The sequence below is a fragment of the Danio rerio genome, chromosome 1, assembly GCF_052040795.2.
Source record: "Danio rerio strain M-AB ecotype USA chromosome 1, GRCz13ab, whole genome shotgun sequence".
NCBI lineage: Eukaryota > Metazoa > Chordata > Actinopteri > Cypriniformes > Danionidae > Danio > Danio rerio.
This window is the reverse complement of record NC_141021.1, coordinates 6,648,977-6,665,777: the sequence shown is the minus strand read 5'-3', so window position 1 is coordinate 6,665,777 and position 16,801 is coordinate 6,648,977. Positions and strand designations below refer to the sequence as shown.

The following is a 16,801-nucleotide window of genomic DNA, read 5'->3' as shown; positions in this document are numbered from 1 at the left end:
ATAACCTATTATTGTTGTTGATGCTGCTACCACTACGGATATTCTTCTTATTATTTTTCATAATTAGCCTATTACTATTATTATTATGGACATAATTAAAGGTCTCACTAGTCAAAAATAATAGCAAAAAACAACTACAATAAATTAAGATCATTGCCATTATTATGTAGCTTGATTATTTTGATGATTTTTGATGATTTATGGATACCTTTAAACTTGCAATTTCTGCAATTAATTAACTATAGATGAGAAACGCTTGGTGTCAGGCACTTTGGAAACTCCGCACGCGTCTCGCTCTGATGTTGCTTCAGGAACAAGTCTGAGTCCAGGACGCGCTCCAAGTGTCTATACTACAGTATGATTAGTTAATTAGAAAACTGTCAAGTGATCTGCTCCCGCAGGACAAGCTCTGCAGCCAATCAGCGCTCGCACAGGCGTTATGAGCGAGATGTGAACGCGCGCGGAGGTTCAGAGAGCGGATCAGATGACAGAGATACTCCTCTAAACAACAACAACTAGAGCTCTACCATAAAGCGCTTAAATCTTTTTCTGTGCGTACTTCGGCTGTCTCATGGGCTGAGTTCCAATGGGAAAGTTCTAGTTAGATTAAACTCTACATATCAATAGTTAGATATAACAGAAAAATATCATTAATCGAGATTAAAACGAATGCATCTGCGCGTAAAACGCAGCTATCAGCGCAATTACCTGCAACTCTAAACACAACAAAAGTGTTGCAATGGAAAAGTCAAAGAACTTCAGGATCGACGCACTTTTAGCTGAAGAACCACATCGAGGGAGCCGAGAAGTTTCCCCTGGACTGAGCAGCGACAGCCCGACTGGGAGTCCGGTGTCCTGCAGGCGCGGTGACACCCCGTCCCCCCGCGGGACCCCAGGTGCCATACACCTCCAACCCGGAATCATACCGAAACCAGGGCTGCTCAATCTCCCTCACCCGGGACTCACTTCTATCCCAGGCATGTACACGACGCCCATGTACCCCATTTCAGCATTGGGAGGTCAGCACCCTGCACTAGCGTACTCTGGGTTCACCCAGCTGACGCAGCCGTACCCGGAGCAGCTGAAGGCGGCGGCGATGGCCGGATCATTACCGCTGGAGCATTGGATACGAGCTGGCATCATGGTACCACGACTGCCCGATTACACCTGTGAGTGGGGTAGCATTCAGATGAGTGGGTAACACTTTAAGTTACTAATAAACATCACACAGTCCTTATCAGATCAGCAGTTAATGCTATAAATAAAAAACGATTACGTTTGATTATTGTTTAACAGAAAATTACTTGCCGTTTCTTTATAATTAGTAGTAAAATGTAAAAGCAGTTTCGATTTTTTATGCACATATTTTCCTAAGTGAATTTAAATAATTTGATTGTTGATTTCTACCTGAATGCATTATTTAGGCCTATACATCTACTGAAAAAATGATTCAGAGAATCCTTGCAGTTGCTAAATTTTTAGTAAAGGTTAGGTGGTTGTAAACAATTTATTTGGGTTAAACAAATTAAGCTGAACATTACTGGATTTAATTTGTTTAAACTCGACACATATTTGTTAGCAACTATTTTTAGACATCATTTTTTCAGTGTGTTATATACTCACTGAATTGCTTTATTATGAATGATGTTTACTATTATACAAGAAATTGTAGTAAAGCGCCAAATTAATTTCCTCATATGCATTTAACATAATGACCATCATTTAGTCTACACTGATACATGAACAGGATGTATTATGGAATTATAAATGATTTGCGTTTGAATGCAAATGTAATTTGCATTTTTACCAGTTAAAAAAATCAATAATTATAATTATCGGGTGCATCATATTAGCACCTTATTAACGAATGCCGTTTTGCCTTTAGAATAATACTCACACACACAAAAAACCTGGTTGCCTAATTTTTTTAAAGCTGAATCTAATTAACCTTACAAATTCATGTTAAACTGACTTAAAACTACTTGTGTGACTAATAAAATTAAGTTATAGCGTGATTGATTTAGTTTAATAAGTTACAATGACCTGAAAACATATGCTGTCTGGAGTAACTGATCATATAATTTTTTACATTGCTTGCCCTCAAAAAATGTTTTCTGCTTGTTCAAACTACTTATTTAAAAAGAGTTGAAACAACACAATTCTTAAGTTTTTGGAATAACTTAATTGTTTAAGGTTCAATCCACTTCAATTTGTAAAAAAAACAATTAAGTTAGCGCAATCGATTCGGGCTGGGAGAACATGAAGGAATTATATGAAACCCAGCTTTTTTCCTAATTGATTCTAATCGTAGTTTTCATTTAATAGTCCGGTTTAAAGTATCCAGAGTTGTATCGAAAGTTTTGCTCAAATCATGCACTGCTTGGCCTGTGCTCCTCCATCATTAAAGCGTCATTACTGTCACACGCCAAATTTTGTTGCATTACCGCCATAGTCAGTTTGAAAGCAAATATCGTAAAAGCGCATGAAATCCTTTTCAACATAATCAAAGGTGAGGGAAAGCAAACAGAGGGAGAGGTGTGCTCACACACACCTGTGACTCTTGAAAAGCCCCGAGTTAATTTGTCACCAAGCAATTATGATGTTTACAACTCCTGTTTGATGGATTATTAAACTGAAATCATGGCGCAGCATGTGGCGAAATTAGTTTGCAGAACTTTATATGGCAAACGATAAAACAGTATCAGGAAATTATGACTTTGCCTTAGCTTTTTTCCCTATTTATTTATTTGCAATTAACAGGAAATCAATCATTAACAAGTGAACAAACCAAATATATCTAATCATATCTAACATATACAACACACTCCACATAGACATGATTGAAAGTTTATGTTATCCTTGGATAGTTAAAAGAAACGTCAACTCAACAGTAAAGACAGTCTGACTTAACAATGGCTACCAGGATTTACACCAAACCGTAATAATATAATTTTATTTTGGGCTTTTTTATAAAGCCATAAATGTCAGCTCGATGAAAATTGTCTTTGTGTGAGAGAGAAACTATAAACAAACACCTTAAACATACTGTAGTTCATCAATAAAATCCCAAAAGCGTTCATTGAATTTTCATTAAGTTAATGGCTTGCTCTTGCGTTTTATGGCCGCCCAGCCCTGCTTCACTGTGTTTAACAATAAGCTGCAGTAAAGCTATTATAGTAAATGATATAGCTGCGAATTCTGGGCTTTCTTTTGTAGTGTGTGTGCGCGCGACCCCGCGAGTCCTTGACATTATATAAAAGAGACAAAAATCTCATAAAAATAGTCTAAACGTGGATTACAGCAGCTTGCATCCTTTTGCCTGGTGCTTAATTTTTATATCTGCAGGCTCAAGAGGCCTGTTATTAATTGGGAACGGATTTACAGTTTCACCAAATGATATTAGTGCTGGTAATTAAAAGTAAAAATGCTGCTAAACCTTTATGCCCTTTGTTTGAGGTTTATATTAGATCAATGTAAAGTTACGTTCAACTGCAGCAGAATAATCCACATGACAAGAGTTGATTTAATGTAGTTGTTGTTGTTAGTGACTATCTTTGATTTTTGTGCGTGTGTTTGTCTTTCAGCTGCCCCTCAGTCTGGTTTGATGGGTAAATGTCGAAGGCCTCGGACAGCATTTACTAGTCAACAACTACTGGAGCTGGAAAACCAGTTTAAACTTAATAAATACCTTTCCAGACCCAAACGCTTCGAAGTGGCCACATCTCTAATGCTGACTGAGACACAGGTAATGCTGAGATCCACCATGGTCTCAGTGCTATTTATAGTTAAATATAACTAATACCATAAAGTAAAAATAAACAAAGAAAATGCATATTAATGGGAAAACTACTGCTGTTTCAGACAGTTGCTAAAAAAAATATTTCTAAACTTGAAAATTGAAATGATTACAATAATAAAAATGTATAAAATTTATTTTAAAAATCTCAACAATAAAAAAAATTCTGCTGCCCAAAATTATAAAAAATACTGCTCAAAAATCTTGGGTCGGTATACCAATTTTACTGTTTTAAATGTCCTGTGCATTTATGTATTTTTAAATCATTACTATTCATTGCGTTCTTTTCTAGTGATGAAAAGCTATTTTGCTTTATCAAACGTCTTACAGAAATGATTCTATAATGCCCAAACCCACACATCATCAACTGAAACTGTCATCATATCATTAATAATGTTGAAAACATTTGTGCAACTCTGCATTTTGTGTAAAAACAAATTAAACAATTAAACAACAACAAAAAAAATCTCAACATTTATCAACAAGTAGATGTTCTTTAGTCAGTAAAGAACATTTGTATAGTTAAAAGCATTAAAGGGGCCATGAGCAGTACTGTACTGTCACATTCTGCTGTAAACTTAAATCAATTAAATGCAACCATGCAGAATAAAAATGCATAGGAAACAGTACAGTTGAAGTCAGAATAATTAGCCCCCCTGTTTATTTTTTCCCCAATTTCTGTTTACGGAGAGAAGATCGGGAAAACAAAAATTGCTTAAAGGAGCTAATAATTTTGACCTTAAAATGGCTTTTAAAAATTAAAAAAATGCTTTTATTCTAGTCGAAATAAAACAAATGAGACTTTCTCCAGAAGAAAAAGTATTATCAGACATACTGTGAAAATTTCCTTAATCTGTTAAACATCATTTGGGAAATGTATAAAAAAAAGAAAAAAGAAAAAAAACTAAAAGAGGGTTTAATAATTCTGACTTCAGTATATATATATATATATATATATATATATATATATATATATATATATATATATATATATATAAATGCTCTTATTAAATTACTCATTATTATAGTTAATTTAAACTATTATTTAAATTTTAAAGTTAATTTTAGAAGACTTAAAAATTGTTTATAGGACGTAATGAACTAAAACTGAAATGAAAAAAAAAATAATAAAAAAGAGGGATAAATAATTAATAATAGTAATAATACCAACCTTAAAACACTACATAATTATAGAAACTTTAAAATAAAAATATAAAAAAATGTATAAAATTAACACAAATTCTGAATTTTTATAACAAAACTAAAAAAATAAATACATAAAACAAAACCATACGAAAACCTTTTCTGGTTCCCCCAAAAATATTATCTTTTGTGCTATGAAAAGGTTCCATCAATGCCAATACTAATATTAAAACAGTATAGTTTCTATAAAATTGTGATAATATGGTATTTTCCATATGTCTTCATTCCTCTACAATGTAAATACAATCCATGAAGATGTTTTTTTTTCATGTTAATTTAGCTTATTAAAATAAGTTATTCAAAATAACCATAATTTGATTTATTTGTTGATTGTGTTCTTTTGATTAAAAAATGATTCAATTGATTTACATTTTAAAGGTTAGTGATTGCAAACAATTTATTTGGGCTGAATTTAAACAAAGTAATAAAGTTGAGCATTACTAAAGTTAACTTGTTTGTTAAAATTCAGCGCATATAATTTGCTTGCAATCACTAACCTTTAAAAAAATTGTAAATCCAGTGAATCATTTTTTGAATCAATGAATCAAGTAAAATCAAATGAACAAAATCAACAAATGAATCAAATTATAGTCGTTTTGACTTAAAAATGACTGAAACTTGCTGAACTTTTTATGAGGTTAAATTAACATGAAAAACATTGTTTTCTTTGATCGTATATAGCTACAGCGAAGCAGAATAAAGACAGTAATTTTTAGAGGACATTATTTGGAAAATACCTTATCAATGTTTTATTTGTTTGTTTCAATTGTTTATTTTAATGAGTAGAATAAAAAAAAGAATAAATTCAGCCCATGTAAATTGTTTGCAACCACTTACTCTAGCTTAAAAAAATTAAGTAAACCCAATGAATCATTTTTTTCAGTGAAGCAGAATGCATCTATTATTGCTGATCACCTTGTGTCCATGCATGTGTGTGTTTTTCTCCCACACCAGGTCAAGATCTGGTTCCAGAACCGGCGGATGAAGTGGAAGCGCAGTCGTAAAGCTAAAGAGCAGGCAGCGCAGGTGGAGGTGGAGCGACAGCGTGGAGGAACCAAACCCAGCGGACGGGACAGCAGACGCGCTCCAGCAGCTCCCAGTGTGGAGGAACAGGAGGAAGAGGAGGAGGAGGAAGAGGAGATAGATGAAGACGAAGAGGACGAAGAGGACGGACAACACAAGTTCATCAACAACAGCCTCAGCGTGTCCCGATCCACAGACTTTCTGCACCACACCGCTGCGTTATATCATCCCGACAGCCCCTTCTCGGAGGACGACATAGAGGAGCTGCATGGAGGAGAGAGGAAGATCCGGGCAGGGTTATGAAGACTTGTTTAAATGACTATGGAACTTTGACTCTATGGTAGCATTAGGGGTAAATATCAGCCAGCCTTTTAGACACTTATCAGTGATGGCACTGGACATTGGAGAGTAGAGGATTGTCACTGATGTTAAAGGAGACAGAGGAACTCAAATGTATAATATAACAAATAACATATATTTAATAAGCTGTGTTCCCAAATCTGTAGACATCTTTTAAACATCTTAAGGAGATTTTTTTTATAGTACGTATATGTATACACCACATACATATACATACAGCTGAAGTCAAAATTATTCGCCCTCCTGTGATTTTTTAAAAATATTTCCCAAATAATGTTTAACAGAGCAAGGAATTTTCCACAGAAATTTCCTATAATGTTTTTTTCTTCTGGAGAAAGTCTTATTTGTTTTATTTCGGCTAGAATAAAAGCAGTTTTTAAATTTTTAAAAGCCATTTAAGGTCAATATTATTAGCCCCCTTAAGCAATTTTTTAATATTGTCTAGAGAACAAACCACTGTTATGCAATAACTTGCCTAATTACCCTAACTTGCCTAATTAATCAAGTTAAGTCTTTACATTGCACTTTAAGCTGACAACTAGTGTCCTGCAAAATAAGTGGTAAACATTACATACTGTCATCAATGAAGAAAAAATAATATAACTTAGCTATTAGAAATTAGTTGATAAAACTATTATGTTTAAAAACGTGTTATGTTTATTGTATTTCAAAAAACTCCATTAAAAAGCATTTGGGAAATATTTAAAAAAGAATACAAATTTTACAGGGGGGATAATAGTTATAATAGGGCTAACAATAATAATGTATTACTGTAAAAACTATTGTTCAAAAATTTCGGTTAGACTTTTCATTTAGGATTTTTTTATTAAGACTTTAAGAAATTTTTCGGTTAGACTTTTCATTTAGGATTTTTTTATTAAGACTTTTTTAAGAAATGTATTTATTTATTTTTCTTTTAGCAACAATGTATCAAAAAATTAAGTAAAATTAGTGAAGACTTTCATGATAAAGTCTTAATATTAATATGAAATTATTAAAGATAATATTACTTTTCTAAGTAACGAGTAAAGTAATGCATTACTTTTAAAAAATTAAGTAATTATATTTAAGCTACTTTTTAAAAATGTTACATTTTAGTTTCATTAATTCGCTTTTAAAAAATAAAATGCTGAACTAAAATGATCGTATCATTGAAATAAGAGAATGCAGGAACTGGCAGCAAGGAAGACGGCAGAACCTTACATTTCTGTGAAAGAAATATTTTCATTATTTTGAACACATTGAAGAAAAACAAAAGATGATTGTCTGAATAGACACTGATTATACTTTTTAATTAGACAAGAAGTACAAAAGTTGCAAACGCATTGCTTTAAACTTTCATTAATCTGTGATCTGCAATTAATAATGTACTGTTTAACCTTCATTTAGCTTTAAAAACACGTTATGTTTTAGGATAATGTTATCTGAGAACTTCCTGACCCCAGAGCTCTACATGGCGTACGTACAGATTATTGAATGCTTAAAGCAATGCGTTTGCTACTTTTGTACTATTTGTAAAAATCACTGTCCATTGAGACTATAATCCCCTTTTCCTTTTCTTCAAAGCGTTCAAAATAATAAAACACAATCTCTCACTGACTGCGTGAATCATTGTGATTACTTTCATTTTAATTCAGCAATTAGTTTTTCAAAAGCTCATTAATTAAACTACAAAGTAACTTGCATTACATTTTCAAAAAAGTAACTCAAATAGTATTACTTACTTTTTAATCGTTACTTACAAAAAGTAACAGTATTACATAACTCGCGTTACTTGTAATGCGTTACCCCAACACTGTGTGTTATGATACTTCACATTATGTATTTCCTTTCTCTTTCCTAATTTCCTTCTGTCAAAAAACACTAAAAACCCCAACTACAAACCTTTAAACGGTTAATGTATATATTATTTGTTCAGTGCCAAAAAAAATGATAATAATAGTATTTAACATGTCAAACACTATCATAACTGCATACTAAATCAGTCACTTAAGTTTTCATGTTCATGATTAAAGGCAGCTGCCTATGTAGGCAACAAGAGCTTTAGATTACGGTTTATTGAATGTATGAGAGCTGCTGTACGTCTTGTTTCAGTAAGACATAAATGTTAATTTATTGCTTTATCATTGTAAATAGCATTCGATGCTCCATCATGCTCAAATATATGCAATTTTTGCAGTAAAACAGTTTTGGCTACATAATTACCAATTCCCCCTAAAACGAAGGAGGAAAAAAAAAACATTAATCTAAATTACCCAGTTTTACTTAAAACATTCCTGGTTTGTTTACACAGTGCATGATTTATTGGTGCACAGAATAGGATTGTGGTTTTGAAAAGTCGTTACAAATAATATTCAACTTCAATTAACGCATTTTTAGTTTGTTTAGGTGCTTTTTCATTAAAATGATCTAATATACATCTCTAATCTAACATGCATCATTTGCCTGTGTGCTGGAGAAAAGACATGTATATTTCAATGTGTCATGGTTACATTCATATGTGGCTCAGTGTTTGTTCACTTTAATGTTATTTAAGCAAGTCTGTAATTTATTTCCACTGAAGAGGTGTCGACGCACTGTATAATGATGCTATATTTGTCTGGGTTGCTGTAAATGGCTTCAAATAAATGAAAAGAAAACTTGCAAAATCTGAGCAAAGCTCCCTTATTGAGTTAAGTAACACCCAATTCATTGTAAAAAAAAATGTCTGTAACTTGTTTTCCGTAATTTGTGATTCATGCTTTATCATTTCCTTTATTTTTTTTTTTTAAAAGTGACTTTAAAAGTTTAAAGTGATATTTTGTCTGGGCTGATGTTGTATACTACAGTACACAAACCTTGTAATAAACTGCCAGTACAATTGATATATATATATATATATATATATATATATATATATATTCACAGATGACTTTATTAGGTACAATTACTACTACCGGGTTGGACCCCCTTTTGCCTTCAGATCTGCCTTAATACTTTGTGGCATGGATTCAACAAGCTACTGGAAATATTCCTCAGAGATTTTGGTCCAGCTTGACATAGCATCACGCAGTTGCTGCAGATTTGTCGGCTGCACATCCATGATGGGAATCTCCCATTCCACCAAATTACAAAGGTGCTCTGTTGCATTGAGATCTGGTGACTGTGGAGGCCATTTGAGAACAGTGAACTCATTGTCATGTTCAAGTAACCAGTCCTAGATGATTCGGGCTTTATTACATGACGCGTTATCCTGCTGAAAGTAGCCATCAGAAGATGGGTACACTGTGGTCATAAAGGGATGGACATGGTCAGAAACACTACTCAGGTAGGATGAGGCGTAGACATGATGCTCAATTGGTACTAATAGGACCAAGGTGTGCCAAGAAAATATCCCCACACCATTACAACATCACCCGCCTGAACCTTTGATACAAGGCAGGATGAATGCATGTTTTCATGTTGTTGGTGCCAAATTCTGACCCATCCCTTTACCATCCGAATGTCGCAGCAGAAATTGAGACTCATCAGACCAGGCAACGTTTTTCCAATGTTTTATTGTCCAATTTTGGTGAGCCTGTGTGAATTGTAGCCTCAGTTTCTGTTCTGAGCTGACAAGAGTGGCACCCGGTGTGGTCTTCTGCTGCTGTAGCCCATCTGCCTCAAGGTTGGACGTGTTGTGTGTTCAGAGATGCTCTTCTGCAAATCTCGGTTATAACGAGTGCGTACTTGAGTTACTGTTGCCTTTCTATCTGCTCGAACCAGTCTAGCCATTGTCCCCTGGCATCAACAAGGCATTTGTGCCCACAGAACTGCCGCTCAATGGATATCTTCTCTTTTTCAGACCATTCTCTGTAAACCCTGGAAATGGTTGTGCGTGAAAATCACAGTAGATCAGCAGTTTCTAAAATATTTACATTAGCCAGTCTGGCACCAACAAGTTGCTGCCATGAGAGTGGCTGATTAGAAATTTGTGTTAACAAGCAGTTAAACACGTGTACCTAATAAAGTGGCCAGTGAGTGTATATATAATCGTTTATTTTTAATTGAATAATACTTGAATAATTTAAACTATGTAGTGGCTGAAAAAAGCATAATATTTAAATGTTTTTATCTTTATAAAATTAAATAAATTAAATTAGAATTCTAATAAAATTAAATATTACATTCTGGTTTCAGATATCGTGAGTTTCTATTTTTATTTCTTAACATTAATGGAATGTTATTTTAAGGTTTGCATAATGTTCCTACAAATGTTCTTTCTACCTAAATTTTATGAACAATACAAATGTTCAAGAAATGCTGACAGTATATCATTCATTCATTTATTTTCTTGTCGGCTAAGTCCCTTTATTAATCCGGGATCGCCACTGCGGAATGAACCGCCAACTTATCCAGCAAGTTTTTACGCAGCGGATGCCCTTCCAGCCGCAACCCATTTCTGGGAATACTGACTGTATATTCCAAGAATATTTAAATTTATAGTCTTTAGTTTTAATGTTTGGCAAATGTTTTTCATTCATTCATTCATTTTCTTTTTGGCTTAGTCCCTTAATTAATCTCGGGTCGCCACAGCGGAATGAACCGCCAACTTATCCAGCACGTTTTCAGGGTAGATGCCCTTTCAGCTGCAACCCATCACTGGGAAGGCAAATGTTATTTTAAAGTTAAAATATAGCTCTTTCAACGTTCCTTCAACTGCAGTCGGTTAAGTCACTGACTAAAGTGAGCAGCTGCCTTCATCTTCAAACACAACCAACACGGCTGATTAACATGCTGGAGAACTGCAGAATCTGCTGGCCATAATAAAGCAGCTGAAAGAGCTTATTTACAGCCCGGCCTCTCAAATATGAATTACTCATGCAGGTTTACTGATAGTCAAATAATTAAGCTAATGAAGAGGAAGCAAAGTAATCAGCCCCTTGGTGGTGATGTCATCATGCATATTTCATTTACTGAAAAAAGCAGAAAATAAAAGCAAAATGATGTGATATATACGACCAAAACAATGCACTTTATTGGGCTTTTGTATGAGTGCGGTGATTAAATTAAGACAGAATATCATGTCTGTCACAGAGGCTACAGGACAGCATGTTTATATAGTGATTAAATGCATTTTTAACTGGCCTCAGAAAAGGTGCCTCTGTCTTGTTAAAAGCTGAACCAGACCGGGACATCAAGGACAGTCTCCGAGCGAGTTTTTTTTACTCATTTTCAGAGATTGGACTACACAGGTTTATTTCCCGATGAGGTGAATAATACGCTCTTCCTGTAGGGAGATTATAGGGCTTTACAGTCTGAGAGTTGTCAATGAAACCCTCAAAAGTTTTACACCGAGTAGGTTTTAAAGTCAAGAAAAGGACTCCTGTAGTGTCTATACCTGATTAGGTAATTGCACATTAGCATTTGCTTTACATTTGGCAAGCACATAAAGCAAGAAACGAGCAATATGTTGGATCAGTTTATGCAGGAATCAAAGACATGACCTTGGAATTTGGGCAACAGGAATGCAACAAACTAAAAAGATTTGAAAGGCACTATTAGTTAAAATAATAATGATAATTCCTTACATTTATAATAATAATAATAATTATTATTATTATCTATGTTTATAATAATAATAATTATCAGTTTATATTAATAATTACTTGTTTATAATAATAATGTTAATAATAAAATAATTAATTACATTTCTAATAATAATAATAATAATAATAATAATAATAATTCCTTACATTAATAATAATAAAAATAATTCTGTACATTTATAACAATAATAATTCCTTAAATTTATAATAATAATAATAATAATTTCTTACATTTACAATAATAAAAATATTAACTTACATTTATAATATAATAAAAATAATAATAATTCCTTACATTTATAATTAATAACAATAATAATTCCTTACATTTATAATAATAATAATAATAATAATTACTTACATTTAAAATAATAATAATAATAATAATTCACTACATCTATAATATTAACATTAATAATAATTCCTTACATATAAAAAAATAATAATAATTATAATTCTTTAGATTTATATACCTGTAGCGCTTTTCTGGACAGTCAAAGTGCTTTACACATTTTTGGGGGGAATCTCCTTATCCAGCACCAATGTGCAGCATCCAGCTGGATGACACAACAGCAGCCATATTGTGATGAAGCCAATTATGATATGGTGATGGTTAGGAGGCCATGATTGACAGAGGCCAGTAAGCAAATTTGGCCTTTTTTTTTTAAGTTGGGGATTTTTAATGACCACAGAGACAGTACCTCGGTTTAATGTCTTCTCCAAAGGACGGTGCTCACTGAGCAGTATAGAGTCCCCTTCACTATACTGAGGCATTAGGATCCACACAGACTGCAGATTAAGCGTCCCCTGCTGGTCTCACTAACAGAAAAAATTTATTGATTTGGTACAGGGAAAAAAGCATCTAAAAGCATCTTAGAAACTACATAGCAATGTTCTGGCAAACACAGTTTTTTTGCACAGGTAAATGTAAATTACAATGCGTACATAATACACAATATATCACAAAATTATCGTTATCGAGATAATAGTAAATGCAATAAAGATATCGCAGATGTGTGTGATAAATTATATTTAATTCATGCATTGGCTGCAAGGGCAGCACCGTGGCGCAGTGGGTAGCACCGTCGCCTCACAGCAAGAAAGTCGCTGGTTCGAGCCCTGGCAGGGTCAGTTGGCATTTCAGTGTGGAGTTTGCATGTTCTCCCCCTGTTGGAGTGGGTTTCCTCCGGGTGCTCCGGTTTCCCCCACAGTCCAAACACATGCGCTATAGGGTAACTGAATAAGCTAAATTGGTCGTAGTGTATGAGTGTGAATGCAAGAGTGTATGAGTGTTTCCCGGATTTGGGTTGAGGCTGGAAGGGCATCCGCTGTGTAAAACATGCTGGATAGGTTGGCAGTTCATTCCGCTTTAGTGACCACTGATGAATAAAGGGACTAAGCCGAAAAAAAAAATGAATGAATCATATACTGTTCATTAGTTTCATATTTTTAGATTACACTTCTATACACATCAGGATTAGCTAGCTTTAGCCTGTAACCCAACAGCAGTGAGCCAAGCCAAAGTCATGAACATGGACTTTCCACTCAGCTCCGCTTTCAGCTCCTGCCCTTTTATCCGCATGAAAATGTCCGTTTCATAGTGAAATAAGTAAACGCGACTCTATCAATTTGTCTGCAGGCAAATCAGCAACAATAAGTTGAGCGACATGACCCCGTAAAATATTTATACCCTGTAGTTTAATCAATCAGACTCATTACGGGAATATGAACAGATTGTGTGATCTTTTAAAGTAATCACCCTTATTGCTTGAGATTTCCCTCGGCCTTGTCGTGTCACTTAAGCTAATGGGAAGGTAAGAGAATGAGAGACTGGCCCCATAAATTCACATCTGTCCCGACTTTAACCGCAGCTCAAACACACACAAAAAGGCCAAGTTTCAGTAATAAAGTTTATTGAAAAAGGCTCAGCCTTTTCTCTTTAAATGCAAGCTTGCGTTCGGGACAGGCATTTATTATGCTTGCGGGAAATCTATCAAACAGATGCGAAATGTGGCTTAATAATCAAGATAAGCGACTCGCTAGCCGTCACGATGATTATGATTGGCTTGGAGTCAGCAAAAGGCCGTGTTTGTTTTTCCCTGCCGCAATAAATAATCAGCCTATCCTTGAGATGTGATTTCTGAATGTACACGCAGAAAACGGCCGATGTTTACTTTTATACACTAGTGGCTAATTTCACTGTACCTTAGCTTTAGTATATTTATAGCTGATTGCCTTATGGCTGTTTTAAAGATGTAAACTCCGACCTTGTGGTCCAATATAGATAGACGCTCTGTGGTTCAATGTCAAATGTAAACAATAGAAATACACTAATTTTGGATTCTGAAAGTTAAAAAGGTCAAACAGATGCAAGAATTGTAAACAAAGAAAGTAGTCAAATTGACCACGTCCAACACATTTACACTGTATTTCCTTCTCCTCTCTCTGTGTTTTTTTTCTGGCAGATCTGTGATTTAGTGAAGGAGAGAAACACTGCAGGATCAAAGGCACTCAACGCTGACCTATAATCCCTAGCTAATTAAATAATTCACTAATTGATTCATTGCTAAATCAATAAAGCTGGAGATGGTTTATGGTGTTTGTATAGTGCCATGCCACCAATCGGTTGCAAAGAGGAAAAGGCATTTTTATTAAGCATATTATAAAGCTTAGTACTGTTAATATAGAAGGTAGTTTCAGGTTTGACAAAACCCCAAAAATAGGAATTTTGTACAACTGCTAAGACTACCCAGAACAACCTAGCAAACACAAAGCAATGTGATTCAAAAAAGAAGAAGAATTAATAGACCACCTACCATTAATAAGTATTTAAAGTAAATAATTCTGCAGTATACAATACTTTTCCAAACTTGTAAGTCATTATAATAATACTTACAAACTTGTAAGTATTATAGAATAGCAAAGTCGAGTAAAAGAGGTCGAGCTTTCTTGTTTATGGCTCCTACACTCTGGAATAGCCTTCCTGATGATGTCCGAGGCTTAGACACATTCTCACAGTTCAAAACTAGATTAAAGACCTATCTGTTTAGTAAAGCATACACTAAATGCATCACTTAACAGGATTCCACACAAGTTTCTGCATCTTGTTTATATACACTATGAACAGCAGCTATGCTAATTATTCTCTTTTTTTCTCCATTTCCACCTGGGGATACTTATCCAGAGGCCCTAAGACTATGTGGAGTCACTGATTGGATCCAAGACGAGATGATCCCAAGGTTTCCATATCCTGGACCAGGCCATATCCTGAGCAGCTGCTGCGCTGGTCATGGAGGAGTGGAGAACATGAGACTCTGTGACGCTCCAGGGACAGACGAGTCTTCGCTGAGGCCAGCTTCCAGCCTCTGCCTCTGGGACTGCAGCTCTGCACAAGACGTTTGGCCAGCGGAGAAATTAAAATGGTCGTGTCCAACTGAGTCTGGTTTCTCTCAAGGTTTTTTTTCTTCACTCGCCGATCAGTGACGTTTTTTTTTTCCCTCTTCGCTGTCACCTCTAGCTTGCATGGTTTGGGATCAGTAGAGCTACCAGAGCACTTGAAAAAAACCCACGCAAAAACTAGGAGAACATCCACACAGAAACACCAACTGACCCAGCCGGAACTCAAACCAGCGACTTTCTTGCTGTAAGGCGACGGTGCAAACCACTAAGCCACCGTGCCGCCCATCAACAAACCAAAAACTAAATCCTAAAACAATCAAACTTTGGAAAAGTATTTAATATTTTAACAAATACTTACAGATGAATCTACAAATGATTATAATTTTCTTTAAAATAATGATGACAAATATATACAGCTGTAGCCCATTCAGTATTGATAATAATACATATTTAGCACATTAAATCAGCATATTAGCATGATTTCTGAGGGATCATGTACATTTAAAATAGCTGAAAATCAGCTTTGCCTTCACAATTATGAATTAATAAGTGGTAATTGTTACATTAAAAGCTTTATTGTGACAATATTTTGAAACATAACAAGTTTTAATGCCGTTTGGTCAACTGAAGAAAATCTTCATTCATTCATTCATTCATTTTCTTGTCGGCCCTTTATTAATCCAGGGTCGCCACAGCAGAATGAACCACCAACTTATCCAGAAAGTTTTTACGCAGAGTTTGCCCTTCCAGCCGCAACCTATCTCTGGGAACAGACATTCACACACACACACTCATACACTACGGACAATTTAGCCTACCCAATTCACCTTTACCGCATGTCTTTGGACTGTGGGGGAAACCGGAGCACCCGGAGGAAACCCACGTGACGGCAGGGAGAACATGCAAACCCCACACAGAAGCGCCAACTGAGCCGAGGTTCGAACCAGCGACTCAGCGACCTTCTTGCTGTGAGGCAACAGCACTAACTACTGCGCCACTGCCTCGCCCTGAAGAAAATCTTATTTTAAATAAAAAATAGGGTTTTTCCCCAGTGTTGGGTTGCGGCTGGAAGGGCATCCGCTACGCAAAACATGTGCTGGAAAAGTTAGCGGTTCGTTCCGCTGGGGTGACCTCAGATTAATAAAGGGACTAAGCCGAAAAGAAAATGAATGAATGAAAAAAAATAGGGCTGTCAAAGTTAATGCATTAATACTGTCTGCTGGAATATTACGAATGTTCTGTGTTAAAGGATGCCGTGGTTAAACCCCTCTTTTTCGAAGGACATCCTAAGATTTTTTACGAAAACGTAGTCAGGACCTCGGTTTAACGCTCAACCGAAAGACGTTGCTCACTGAGCAGTATAGATTCCCTATCAGTTTACTGGGGCTTTAGGATCTACACAGACGACAGGCTGAGCGCCCCCTTCTGGTCTCACTAACACCACTTCCGGCAG

General features: G+C 35.2%; 1 protein-coding gene across 2 annotated transcripts; it reads left to right on the top strand.

The window, feature by feature from the left end:
• The first annotated feature begins 676 nt into the window (after positions 1–676).
• Positions 677–6,427, top strand: mnx2b (motor neuron and pancreas homeobox 2b). Of its 2 annotated transcripts, none has more exon segments than NM_001009887.2 (3): positions 677–1,169; positions 3,585–3,745; positions 5,954–6,427. In NM_001009887.2, coding segments are annotated over 3 exon segments (963 nt in total). In that variant the 5' UTR covers positions 677–739; the 3' UTR covers positions 6,326–6,427.
• The last annotated feature ends 10,374 nt before the right edge of the window (positions 6,428–16,801 follow it).